The sequence below is a fragment of the Melospiza georgiana genome, chromosome 3, assembly GCF_028018845.1.
Source record: "Melospiza georgiana isolate bMelGeo1 chromosome 3, bMelGeo1.pri, whole genome shotgun sequence".
Taxonomy (NCBI): Eukaryota; Metazoa; Chordata; class Aves; order Passeriformes; family Passerellidae; genus Melospiza; species Melospiza georgiana.
In genome coordinates this window covers 74,160,636-74,175,321 of record NC_080432.1, presented here as the reverse complement: position 1 = coordinate 74,175,321, position 14,686 = coordinate 74,160,636, and the positions used below count along the sequence as shown (strand labels likewise).

The window sequence follows — 14,686 nt, the reverse complement described above, 5'->3', positions numbered from 1 at the left end:
GTATGTGATAAACTTTGTAAATGTTTTCCCCGGTCATTTGGCCTCCTTTTTATTTAGCTTGCCTTTGAACACATCTTTCTAATTTTCTGTGAGAACACCTTTGTGGTACTGGCTTTTTTCCATATGGAGTGTTACATATGATGTTGGTATGGAAAGTATTATAAGGCAAACAGGAGATTTAAGCTGAAAAAAGATACTTTAGAGATTAATGAACAGGCTTTGAGTCACTCCTTTTATAGGACACTGGTTTGAGTCTTACTGAAATCAAAGCAATCTGTTTGCTTTCCTGTGAGGATATAGCTTAGTAGCCCCTTATAAAACTACTTAATAATCTAAAAGTCAAACACTTTTATATTAAAAAAGCACTGAAATTATTATCTTTGTTGAGTCCCTTGCTGACACACAAAGGAACAGGGCTGCCGACTCCAAGCACTGTAGGAATCTTACTCCCAAGTATAATGGCAGGGATTTAAAATGCATGAACATTAATTTTAAAAAGTTAATAAAGTAGTGCTAGAAGCCTTACGTAAGTCTTTTGAATTCACACAGCTATGTTTTTCTCTGCAGTATTAGGGAAGAGATTTTTTTTCCCAGTCTTCAAAAAATAAGGAGAAAAGAATAATGGTTTTACTCTCTGAGACACCATGAAAACATGGTTATTATGTTGAAAAGATTTGATTTTTTTTTTTGCCAATACAAAATTCCCCAAAACTGTTGGGTAAGGAACTAAAAAATAGAAATGTTTAACTTTGAATTAGTTAATGACTGAGAAGTTCAAGGTGTTAGTTTCAAAGTTAGTATGTAAGGAGTTAGGCTTTTGCCTACTTCAGGAAGATAAGTGTCTGCTCAAAGCACAAGAGTTTTCATTCAAGAATGAGTCCTTAATTTTAATCAGGTATTCAAGTCTAATTGAAGTTAAGGGGTCTGTAACATATGCATGCAGGTAACCATATGCTGATGTGTTTTTTGGAATGGAGAGGAATTTAATCATGGTCTTACATGGCAATTGAATGGGGTTTTTTCCCAGTTTGGTCTGGGTAGGCAGAAAGTGGCATAAAAGGGATCAAGAAACATTAAGGCTTGTTAACTTAGTGCTCAGTGTAGAGGAGAAAAAGAGCCTTTTATTTCCCTGAAATTTATGACCTTTTTTGTTATTTTTCTTCTCCCTGTTGCTCTTTGCTCACCAACCACAGCTCTCATTTGCTGTGGACAATTCCCAAAGGGAACATTCCTCGCTGGAGTAACTTACCCAGCTCTTTTCCTTAATTTACAGTGAGCACAGCACCCCTTGCAGAATCCATAGCAGGCCCTTTGGCTGCAAGCCAGTGCTAATAGCATGTTTTCCAATAATCTAATCTCTTCAGTCACAGAGCAGAAATCAGAAAGTTAAAAGAACTGGCTTCTCAACTTGTCTCATTCCGCCTTTGAAATCTGTGCATGGAAATGTTGTGTGAATAACTACAATAAATTGTTACCACACTTGCACCCATGACTCCATAGTAGTGCCCATAAGAATCTGATGTATATGAGAGAACCCTCTACAAAGCAAGGTTTAATGTGGTGCCAGAAACAGACTCTCATGAAGGCTTTCTTGTGCAAAGAAGCCAGAAATTTCAGCCAAAGCTGAGGACATATTGTAAATATCCATGAATTAAACACCTCACAATTCTAAGAGATAAATATCGTTTCTCCTTGGCAGATGAAGAAAATTGAAGCCCAAAGATGATAAAGCCAAAATTTTTAAGTTTGGCTCTAGAAGTGAAATAGCAATTCTTTGATTGGACTCCTGAATAAATAGCTTTAATTTCAGACCTCTGACCACCTGCATCTTCTGAAAATGAGGGTTTATACACAGGAATGAAGAAGGAGATTAGTTGTCTCCCTGGAGGCCCTAGATTTGAAAATAGAGATTCTAGTACTTTACAATGGTAGAAAGGGACTTTAAACAGCCAACTTTATCAACCTTCAAACCCAAGAACCCCTAACTTTCTTAAAAGGCACGTAAGTGGTATTGTTAGCGAAAGACAAAGTAGCTAGATGCTGAAAGTTAACCTGTACCTTTTACCTTTTCCTACATGGGGTCTTTTTCATGTGTGCTGGGCTGTATATATTTTTGCTTTGGAGATGTGGAACTGACACCATCATAATATTTTTTGCTGATTTTAAACATCATGCGGAGCTCTGGTGGTGTACTGATTACAAGCTGATAACTGGGTCCATCATTCTACCTCAGGCCTGGATCCCTTCATGGATGATTTTGATTGCAGTCACCAGGAGCCATATGCTTTTTGGGTACTTGGGGTAGCAGTTTTACTACCTCTGTGAGACAAACAGCTTGACTTTCTTCGTGCAAGTCCAGGAGGTCAAGAAGCCAGTCAAGGAGGATATTTTCATTCTACGGCACAATTCAGTCTTTCCTTTCACTTATTCCACTTTGGCATCTGCTTGTGACATTTTTTAGCACAATTTTTCTGCAGCAGCCCAGCATTTTGAGTGGTGTTGTTGCGGTCATCTCACATCCGAGCCCTGTCTCATGGCAGCCCAACGTGGTGGCAAGCCACTAGCCATCAGCTGAGCTGCCAAATATTCATCATGTTGGATACTTTAAAAATAACTGCTGTGATTTCATGTTTTTCTAATATCTAGGGGATGTTGTGTTTTCACTGAAGCCTAATTAATTGTTGGTGTAACCTATATTAGGCAGTTCTATTTGCAATAATGGGTTCTATTTCTATCATTCTGCATCAGCTTAATTAAGTTACAGCATGACAGAACAGAACAGAACGGAACAGAACAGTCCTTTCTTCCTCATTACTGGAGTTATTAGAAAAGTGTTCTTCAACAGAGCACGTTGCAAAGTACTAAAGATATTTTATAAGCTGGTTAAGGCATCTGGCACCTGAAAAAGCAGACCATGAAATAGTAAAGGGTTTCATTTTCTGGTGTAAGGAGCTTGGTTAGGAAGATGTGTCTTAGAAATTTGTACTTGAATGTGCAGAGCAAGGTTGAACATGCCTCCCCCAGGATTCTGCCCTGAGCCAGCCTAAATGATGTGAGTCCTACCATTGTTACCAATGAAATACTTCAACAAAAGTATGCTTTTACGACCACTTCTTCAATTGTGCATAGAAACTGTCAGATGTCACTTTTGATGTGCATCAGTGATATTACACAATATATTAGGCAAATAAAAAAGTCATAATTAAAATTTATAGTTCATAGTTTGCCCATTAATCTTTCCAAATATGAGGGGTTTTTTTCTGTTTAGGCTACAGACAAATTTTAAATACAAATTAGACTTTTTTCATATTTTTTGCTATTGTACAGAAACATTAAAATGGCTTCAAAACTATTGACTTTTCAGGTCTTACTATAAAATGTTTAATAAGACTCATAACACTAACCCAAAGTTTCCTAGATATTTAATTCTTGATTTTATATATAATTATTGGGCTATGAAGTTTTGTTTTTCTTTACCTAATATTGTCAATAGGTGGCCTCAGTTTATTTTTTTTTTACTGTAGAATTTCTTTTTGCTTTTAAATTGAAATTCTGTATCTTATAATTCTTTATCACCTTTAAATTGTTGCTGTTGCTATTTTAAGTTAAAGCCGCTCAGACAATTATTAATGGAATAAAATTCCATTAGAACATGACACTCTTCAAAAATAGAAATATTTCGTCAAATATTTTGACAAAGTTTGATGTGCTGGCGTTATAATGTTAATTGGATTTGGGATAACAAACATGCTATTACAGATGTTACATCAATTAAAAAAAAAAAACAACCACCAAAACCAAAAACCAAACAGAAGTTTTAATTAATTTTAATTCATTTTTTTCTTCCAATCAACGAACCTGATTCGTGTGCAGGTCCTCAGAGAATTGGTGGCATACCACCACAAAGAAAATGAACTGTTTCTCTGCTTTAGCACAAAACGGACCATAGCCTTGATTTCGTCACCAGCACCCCAAAAACTCAGCCCAAACACTTTGTAGCACAGCTGCAGCTCCGCAGTGACCTGCCTGCTGTGTGTCACTGCAGTGATGTCAGATGCATCACGGTTTGGGGAGGTGAGCGATGCTCGGTGAGAGCGCTGACTCGCTTTCATGTGGGTCAGTGTGTGCCTGCTCGGGAGGGAAAGGCTCAGACTTCAAAGGGAGGGCAGCACGCAGAAGGGGTGATAAAGCAAGCCCTAACTACGTGCCATTCATAGTTACTTCACTAGGAAATCCAGGCACACAGAGCTGTTGAACTGAGTCAGTTTCTCAGGATTTGAATGCCTACTTAAATCTCACCCATCCTATTACTTAATCCCAATTTAAACAGGCCATCCAATCACACTGCCCTCTAAAAATCAGATAGCTACGCTCCAAACCATGGACTATGCTAATGCTGATTTACAAATTATGTTCACCCTGTTTTTTTCACAGGAGTTTTACCATTGACTTTAGGGGCCCAGGACTTACGTCAATCAGTCCAAGCTGACTGATGATGATGACTCTTGTCTATTTTCCACCAGAGTTTAATCTGATTTCACATCATACTGTTCATGTTTTGCAGTCAGAAACTTTTGACTTCTTTCTCTTTTAAACTAGCATGATCCCAGTGGCATGAGGGAAAGGTGAAAACAGTTGGAATATCATTTGCTGAGTGTCACTACAAGCACTATTTTAATAATTAATTTCAACTTGGAATTCTGGACAGTATTTTGTGTCACTAGCAGATGGATGGTCCAGTCAGCCTGGAGAAGCTAGCCTTTTTCCTTCATGAAAATGTGAGATCAGAGCTTTTCCTTGTTACAAGTTGAAGATCACAATTTTTAGAGATTTTCTATCACTGTGATACTCCTTAATACCTATACTGTGATTTGAAATCTTGATGTGAGTCTTGAATTTAAAGAGAACATGTTCCATTTCAATGTTTGCAGGCATCAGTTCAGAACAGTTCCACCGCAAGCAACACATTTGGAGCTTCCAGTTAGCTTCAGTATGGTATGAATTTAATCATTACACAGAAAGAAATAATTTCATTCAGTACAAACTTTTGATCAGTTCTACTTAGGAAAGTACATTAAATCGAGAGGATATTAAGTAATTGACCAAAGGCACATCTGAGCACCGCCAAGGCAGCGGGCTGGCTTGCTGTCTGGCTTATTAATTTTTTAATGCTGTAAACATGGTAGTAGAAAATCATAGTTTCGACATGGGATTACAGGCTTTTGCTGTCTAAACCCTTCTCCCTAGTCCCCGGCATGGAAAGTAAAATCTGTTACATCCTGCTGTTCTTTCTGTGGTTTCTGAAACAAAACTTTGAGAGAAAAACTCTGGTCTCAAAAGACCCTGTGGGAAATGAGAAACTTGCAAATGCTACTGTAGTTGTGTAATGTTGACAGTATGAGCTGAGTGATCCTTATACAGATTGGAAGTACACGAGCATCTGCGTAATACGCAACAACCAAAGTCTCCAGTATGTTAAGAGAACAAAACAGGAGAAGCAAATGGGGTGTGGAGGGTACAGGCTCTGCTGCCACCAGGATAGCCTGAGCATTCACAACCTTTGTTAGGAACACAAAAATGGGAGATGGAAAGTTACCAGCAAACAGAAAGACCACACATTTCAAAGAATGAGCCTGTACACTATACAATTTTGCTTCTTTACTCAGTAGAAGCATGCATCACTTGTAGGGGAGAGACTGGAGAATCAAGGGAGTCACAGTGATGTTGACAACTTTGTTTTTAGAGCTCTGTGTCCACATGAACCCTATAAAATCAGCTGGGGATCTTCATGACAGCAACTTGCAGGACTAGATTATTAAAATACTGTCTATATGTGCATCAAATATAATCTCTTTCCAAAAGTCACACCTCCTTTTTTATCTGAGCACAGATGCTTTATTTACAAGTAGCTGAATCTGACAACTGTCATAACACAGCTGCTTATAGAATTATTAGGTCACTACAATTACTGGGTTACTACTTTTAATAGATCACAAAGTTACCCTTCTATAACAGCTTTTTTAAATCTAGACAATAAAATAGAGATTATGTAATTGAGTTTACATTTTAGAAAAAAATCATAATGTATAGTCTTGAAGGCTGGGTATTTGGAAGCAACTACAGCTGACTCTAAAAGTAATATCTGTAGTTGCTTACAGGATTTAGAACTTGATGTGAGAAAGTATTGCCTTCACCATCACTATCAGGTTGTTTAAGGCAATTTTCTCAGGGATCCTCTTTGGTTCCTATACTGGTTAAACTTCCTGGATGCCTGAACATTGTTGGTGCTCCATAGTATGTGGAAAAAAAAAGAAGTCAATTTCCCTTCTCTCTCCATGAAAAGAATTTTTCAGTTTATTTACAAAACTCTCTGGAATGACAAGGAGCCATTTGTGGTTGTTGTGGCTGATTTCTGTTGTGCTGAAGATGCTAGGAGACTGCATAAAATTCTGCACCCCTGGTGAGATTTTTCAGCCTGTTGATGCTCTTTCTAACCGAATTCAGGGGAAATGCATTCTGGCTGCCAGTATACTTAATTTTCAGGATCACTCTGCCAGACATGTGTTTAATAATGATGAGGCAATCCCCAGTGAGGTCTTGGCCATTTGGGCCAAGGGCCTCCTTGCTCATAGACGCCACTACAAAACAGTTATGGATACTCCCTGAGACTGTGCAACAGTCCCGTACTCGCATTTCTGTTGCTTTTTAGAGCTCTTGACATTTGGTGAGTAAAATAAGTTGGTTTCTTTTCCCTCAGACATGAAGTGCCTCTTGAAGAGAAAAATATTGTCAAGCAGGCAGATGTTTGGGGAATTTTTTTTTGTTTTGTATAAGATCTTTTACCTTGAAAACATAGGAAGACACTCGAGAATCCTCTTTGCTACATGTTTTGTATCAGATGGCAGTGATAGTCTGAAATAAAATAGAAGTCAGACAAATCTCTGGAGGAATTACCACCTTCTCAGAAAGAAATACTAAAATATTTGTGAAGATCAAATCACAAAGAGAAGCAGAAGACATTAAGCCTTTAACAGTTGACTTTTAGACTGATTTTCCCTCTTTGCCTCTTTTGTGGGTGCCTCAGATTCCTGCAGACCCAGAGGAGATTGAACAGAGAGTCCACATTCCTCAGCTATCACCACTAATTCAGTTGCATCCCAGAAAACTTATTGCCAATCCAGCACAGGAATTGCCATGTACAGGTTTATCTTCCCCAGCTACTCCCCCATGGCAGCACATCCAGTCCCTTGCTCCCTGCAGGTGATTTAAGGCCTAGTGATCCTGTTGCCTGCAGGACAGTTCAGCTTTTTTCCCCACCATTGTGTGTCCCACCTCTAGTGCTTTTCCACACAAAGAAACACTGTCCAAGAAAGAGTCTGAGGAAATACGCTGTGGTTTGCAAACTGAATTCCTTAATGACTTTTTCATTAGAAGAGCTGACTGCCAAATGCTGTTTGCGCTTGCCTAAAGGACGGTTTGCACGATTGAGAGTAGCTCTGCTTTACATGAAGTATTGTTTTCAGGCCACCACCACAGGCAGCTGCTTCTCACCAGGCAAGGGAAAGAGCAAGGAACGTGAGTGAGCACACAGAGCAATTGAATGACACCAGAACCCATGGGATTTCCCATCCCAAATCCGCACCGCCACAAGGGCTCATGTCCGTGTGGGCGCTGTGTGGTGGTAAAAGCTGAGGTGGGGTCTGGCTCTCCTGGCAAGGGGCAGCCCAGCTGGGAAGGCCGAATTCCAGAGCAGCTCTGCTGTGAAAATATTTCCTGTGAGAACACGCAAGCCTGAGAAACCAGGAGCAGCAGCAGGGATGGATTCCATTTGCCTAGCACATCCATTTCAAGAGCAAACCTCTGAAGGGATATCTTGTTGTTGGAGTGGTGATGAGACAGTGCACCTCAGCTGCAGTAAACGGGCAGTACCCCGTGCTTTTCCCCAGGTGTCAGAATGTATGCCCAGCTGGATTTCTCCTGCATTTTCTTATTTCCATGGTTTTTTGATCCCCTAAATTCTAATCTATACATGGAGTAAAACTGATTGAAAAATATCATCTCAAAGGTTTAGAATTCATTTGCTGCACTCAGTCAAAATCTAGCTTCTTGTCCACAAAAGTTCAGATTCAAACTCAGCTACTTTTCCTTAACTTTCTACTTTTAACAGAGACTATAACTCATTGTTTCCAGAGTAGGTCTTTGGAAAATATTCTGAGATTTCATTTGCTAATGCGACTTAACTAATATCTGGTCAAATGGCTTGCAGAAAAAGAGGCCTCTGGGAAAAAAAGAGCTTAAAGTCAGACAGGGGAAGGGAATAGTTCAACATCCATTTAGGGTCTTCTCTAATCTCCAGTATTTAGGTTTTACAAAAAAAAAAAAAAAAAAAAAAAAAGGGATAGATCTAGATTTTGGACCTATAGCCTGTCATGAGTCTGCAAATGAGTAGTTTGTATCACTTCTGGCTGATGTTTGTGTAAGAGCTGAGAAAGAATTTGTCTGTGGGTCTCTGTGCTCCTACCATTTGCTTTGCCCACTGCTATGCTGCATTTTCCATCCCTGAGAGTCTATGATTTCACTGTGCTCAAAAAGTGTTTGGATACAAAAGGGTGGAGCACTCAATGGTTAGCAGGGTCATGCATAGAATATTTCTTCCCCATTGAGTCAGTTCTGAAAGTTGGTGAGAATTTTTTACGTTTCATTTTTTTTGTCTTTGTAATGGAGCAGGCTGCACCAAAGACCAAGTGGTTTCAAGAAAGTGTACTTATCAAGAGTGTGTTTGAACGTATTTGCCACTGTCCAAGACAGTAGCTATGCAACTCCATACCTCCTGGTTCTGCAGCCAGTGTCTAACCCATGGGGCCACAGTGCCCAACCCTCTGCCGAGGCACTGAATCTCTCTTCATTCCTCTTACCACATCTATAATTTGTGGCTAACAGGAGTGGTCTGTGCTCTCCTAGTGCTTTATCACCTGCTTTTTCAGTTCAAAGTGTTTCTCAATGTGGATATACATTACTTACCCATTTCTGTTTACCTTAGTATAGAAATTTGAAGCAATGCTTACACTTGGTGTACTGTGACTGGATTTCACTAGGTGGGGTTTATGTTTACAGCTTCCTGTGGCACACCACTTAAAGTCTGAGCTCTGTGTCTGATACTGGTTAAAAAAAGAGGTAAAACTACTGGTTGCTTCTTTGGGGTTATGGTTGGAGCTGGTGAAGCACTTGAGATCGGTAGGTACTAACAATTTGCCGCAATGAGAGAGGAAGGGTAAGGGCCAGCTCTTTACGCAGAAGATTGAATGGATTCTGGAATCCCCTCAATCCCACCCAGCTTTTGCAGTAGGGGAAGGACTGGCCCAGACATTGCAAGGATATGGCAAGCATCTGGATCTGAACCAGAGAGGGAGGAGGCTGAGAGGTAACAAGAGTGAGATTTTCATCTGGAGCTTGGAGATGCCCAATTTCAAACACGTTATCTCATCCTCTAGGCACAAATATTTTGGCTCCACATTTTTTTTTTCTTCCAGGTTCAATGACAAAGCCCAGTGCTTTCAAAGAATGCCAGTTTCTGGAGCATGTGGCTTGTCCCTCCCTGCTTTGATTCTTGCCTAGACCAGAATAAGGTTCTACCTTTATTGCAAGACAAAAGAGAAATTATTTTATTACACAGGTACAAGACTCAAAGAAATGCCAGATGCAGTAAGAGACAATGAAAAAAGTGCATCTCTTTAATAGTTTTTTAGAGGAAAACCCATGTTTTATGTAAAATGTTGATTTTGAATTTTCAGTGATATTTTTCTTTAAGAATTTCCAAGAACTGTAACTTATTGTGCTTCATACATTTAGTTATAACATGACATGAAATCAGTGGGGCTTGACTTGCATATTTTATCCTATTCCTTGCTCCATAACACTAGCAATAACATTCTCCATTTGGAACTATGCTTTCCTTTTTTGCTGTGTTATTTGTATGAGATGTATCTGGAATCCAGGGGAAGAGGCAAAAATTGTGAAAATGGCTAGGCGTACATTTTATTTTATACTCAGTATTTCTGGAGTTAAAGGGGAGATGGAAATTGGCCATGTTATGGATCTTAGCTATAGAGAATTATCATATTTCAATAGTAAAGGATTGCCTGTCTTGGCTCACACACACATCTTGACCTCAGAGCAGTTGCACATAATGTTTTCTCTGTCAAGAGAATCTATTCATAATGATGTGTCACAGGTGCTCACACATAATATGTTTCCCGTCAAAAGTGATCATCCATATTTTATGCAGCAGCTTTGATGACAAATATTTTGTACTTCAGCTGCTTTTTCATCCAACTGTCAGACTTAATGAAGGAAAGTCACAGATAGTTTTTAATGTCAGCTTCTTAGATCACATTACTCTGTCTGCCTTTTAAAGCTGTTTCATACAAGGGCCACAAGACAGAGGAGAGGGAGATAAGGATGTTTTCATTTACTTAACTTTAGAAAGAAAAAATTTTCCAGGCTCTTAATTTCAAAATCAATAAGCTATGTGCCTTTGGAATATTTTCAGAAAAAAAAAAGGGTTCTATTTATTAAGTATTCAGTATTTTGAGAGTCTGGTGAAAGCAAGTATGATAACTGAATTGGGGTTGCAACTTCTCGCTGCTGAATGTCATTTATTCTCAGAGTGGTGTCATGTACTCATTGTAAACACACTTTCCTCTAGGTTATGCTACAAAATGAATGTCTCAGTACACACAGAGAATTGAGTTCTTGCATTCTTGTGCACAGCAAGGCCAAAGTTTGTACATTTCATGTGTGCCCAGCCCTACTGAGAGAAATAACCCTCATTCCTCATTTTATTAATGAAAGAGGAAGAATGAACTTGAATTCCCTTTGAGGTTCTTCAGGTCGCAGGACTTTTCATTGAAGCCTCAGAGCCCAGCAAAGTGCTTTTCCCATTCATGGGACATGTCTTTTCTGCTGAGAGTGTAAGTGAGCAAAGCACAGAGGTGCTGCTGAACTTCCCTGCCAGGCAAGCCTGCCCTGAGCAGCAGGCAGTGCTGCCTCTCAACACCCCAGCCATGGATCCATATGGACTCCTGGTTCTGCCTCCAAGGGCTCCACAGAAAGGAGTTGAAAAAAACAAGTTAATTGTGCGTGCAAACTAGTTAGCAGTGTCTGCAGATCAAAATAAAATCAAAGCACTAAAATAGGCAGTCACACCATGCATGTGCACATTTATAAAATTATCACCGGCCTGAGGAGAAGGCAGAACAGGAAGCCAATAGTATTTAGAAATACAAATTAGTTACAAATGTAAATGAGGACTATATTTTTTCTATATATGAAATATAACCAGGTGTGTTAGGCTGAGAGATGAAAGCTTGCACTTTAAAAAATTACCATTTTTCATGCAAGGCAAGGCCAAAACAAGAGGGCACACAGGGTCTGGCATTAGTTGATGCTCCATTATTTTTTTAGTTTCAGTTTATTTAAGAAAACAAGCACGAAGGAATTAAAAGTAGGTAAGGTAAAATCTTCTCAAGTACAGAAGGATGCAAAACTTTATTCTCTACCACTGAGAAGCAATACATTTCATTGTATCACACAGCAGATTAATGTCTGCTACTGAAAAGATAGTCTGCAACAGCATCCTCTTTCCTGCTATCCCCAAGCCCCTAAAGAAGTTAGGCAGTGTGTGCAATAAATTTCGCTTTCCTTGTCTGAAGAATTAGAACAATTCAATTGAAAGGCAAATATAATCCTACCTATGCTACATGCTGAGACTGTAGCAGGGTAAATGCCACAGTTAAGTCTAAACATCAGGTTGTAATTGTTAGAGATTAAAAACATGCCAGAGAGAACATTCCAGGGAAAGAAGGAGGGTGAGAAGGATGGCTCTCCTGTGTCTTTTTTTTAAGGCAAAGTATCATCAGATCTTACAAGGGCATACTCCTGCACAGCAGAACTCAAATAAAATGGCATTTAGTCAACAAAGGAAACTATACACTAGATTGATTTTTTATCATCCAACTAGGAAAAGAAAGAATAAGTGAACATGAATTTATCTGCTGAGCCAAGTGCACACAAGGCAGAAAAGCCCCTGAAAATAAGGAAGAGAAAAATGAATGTTCTCTAGAATGCTGCTGTTCCATATCATCTATTTCAAAGATCATTTACTGTTGGTTATATCTGCAAGATGCAAAGGTGTCAGCTGAGCTTCTCATTTTTATGTAGATGAAATAATTTCTAAAATGACAAGTCAGGTCATAAGAGACACAAGAAAAAATGAAGCAATCTTTAAGAGCTGTCAGAGAGATGGATGGTCCACCCTTCCAAGTGCAGAGGAACCATTATGTCATGGTCTTGTTTAATGTATTGTTTTCTCACAGTTTGTTTTTTTTGTTTTTTTTTAATTCTTTTCTTCTCAGTGCATCCTAATGTGAGCCAGGGTTGCCAAGGAGGGTGTGCTACATGCTCTGACTACAATGGATGCCTGTCATGTAAGCCCAGGCTCTTCTTCGTTCTGGAGAGGATTGGCATGAAACAGATCGGAGTGTGTCTTTCCTCATGTCCAAGCGGATACTATGGGACACGGTATCCCGACATTAATAAGTGTGCAAGTAAGTGCTGGGGAAAGGGGAAGCACGTGGATTTGTTTGTTCTCTTGAATTCTGTGTCTCCTTAGGAGTCAAGTCAACAGAGAAGGGGATGGACAGGCTCTGTCCTTATTTGCTCAGTTCTTTGTAGTAGTGCAGTAAATATTAACCCAAGCAAGAAGTTAAAGACCACAAAAATGGCCTAAAGCTCAGGGATCCTGGCTTTGCATGAATGACCTGCCTAGAACCCCGGTGATGGCCTCCTCCTCCTCCTCTACATCCCCATGTGAAGGGGAAGCACTGGTGGGCACAAGTGCCCTCCAGAAGCAAGAGAACGCCGGCAGCTCTGAAGAGAGAGAGGGGACTGAGGAATGCTGAATCTTGGTACTGGAGCTGTCTAACCCACTGCCCTCACTCGCCTGAGCCCTGCAGCAAGGAAATAAGGTGGCAGGTGGCATGCTTTGGAGATGTGGTTTGCCCTGGTCTCTTTATAGCTTGTCTCAAGCTCACTGTAGTCCTCTAAATGCCTGTAGAAGCTGGCCAGGTTTCAGCTGGCCAGGTTTCAGCCTGATTTGGGGGAATTTACTGGTTTGTGTTGTTTCCAGGCTGGGGGACAGAGAAGCCAACTCTATTCTCTACTGCTCAAGCAATATTTTGACCCCACTATGGATTTTTGAACCATAAATGAACTGGAAAGGATCACAATGTCCTCCCCACTCCTCTTTCTGTTGTTGAGTTCACTGTTTTTAATCCCACAGGTGATATAAAAACATAAGAGTGATGGCCAAGAAACTCTCCCAGTTTTTACCTGGTAATAAAAGTTATTTAATGAATGGACCCCAGAGTAAACTCTTACAGAGTAACTTGACACTGCAAAGTATTTGCTCACTTTTTAGCAGTGTGTGGCCTTGCATATCAAACATGAGCTGTGCCATGCATAAGGTTTTATGCATTTCTCTTAAAAATTTCTGAGAACTGGGAAATGTATCAGCAATGCCAATTTGGGTAGTCATATAGAGAATACATTAGATACTACAGAACATCTGCTTGAACTTTAGGGAACTATTTAAAAAAAAAGAAAGATATGTTGATCAAAACCACTCCTAAGCAGATTCTAAATTCTGGCATATTTTTTTTCTCCTGGATGAATATTTTTATCTCCTGGAGACAGGAGATAGGAGTGTGGAGCTGACCGAGCCCTCGTGTCCCATGGGGTTAATTAGTACCAATGTGGTGCCAGGGCAGGGCAGAAGCAGCACAGTGCTATTCTCATGTGCCCTGCTCTGCCTGCCATTTGCACAGGTCTCCAAGAAGATTAGCAGTGTGAGGCTGTTCAGCATCAGGCCATCCTTTCTAAGTTCTCACCCATGCCAGGGTCACCTGTGGCTATCTTCACCATGTGTACTGGCCAGGAAGAAGACCTAACATAATTTGTTTCCTTTGAGGATTGTCTGACATTGCTAGAATTGTGTAATTCTCGTGTATGTGAGAGAGCCCATGGCAGTTCAGGGCACAGAGCAACAACGCTGTTGTTTACTGTTTGCATTTCAGAATGTAAAGCTGACTGTGATACCTGCTTCACCAGAAACTTCTGCACAAAGTGTAAAAGTGGGTTTTACTTATACAGTGGAAAGTGCCTTGAAAAGTGCCCTGATGGGCTGGAAGCCAACAACCACACGATGGAGTGCACCAGCATCGGTGAGTCTGCTCCCCATGTCCTGCCTCGTTTTCTCAGAGGGGCTGTGGGACCTAAGGAAGGCATGATCAGTTACAACACCAGGGAAATGAAAACGTTCTTCATAACAAGATATATTCCCCAGCACAAAACACTCAAGGTATTTCCTAAGTCTGCCACTTCACAAGAGGCACAAACCTGGTTTTGTCCTGCAAAAACATCCTTGACACTAAGGGCAATTCTGCCAGAGGAAGGACAGCCTGTTTGGTCTGCCCTGAGGTAGCAAGACATCCATCTCTTGCTTGGTTCCTTTGCTATGCAGCAGCACTAACAGCAGAGTTTCAAAAACCCTGAGTCAGATCCCACATGTAGTTTAAAAAAGATTAAAATACTAATGGCTTTACTTTAGCTCCCTTGTACCACCTGAGCC

General features: G+C 40.1%; 1 protein-coding gene across 1 annotated transcript in view; it reads left to right on the top strand.

Moving 5' to 3' along the window:
• The window catches only part of RSPO3 (R-spondin 3), a 58,367-nt gene that overhangs the window by 18,923 nt on the left and 24,758 nt on the right, over nucleotides 1-14,686 (top strand). The window contains exons 2-3 of the mRNA XM_058020387.1: nucleotides 12,414-12,605; nucleotides 14,133-14,279. Of these exons, the coding sequence (XP_057876370.1) occupies nucleotides 12,414-12,605; nucleotides 14,133-14,279 (339 nt within the window). The remainder of the gene's footprint in view (nucleotides 1-12,413; nucleotides 12,606-14,132; nucleotides 14,280-14,686) is intronic.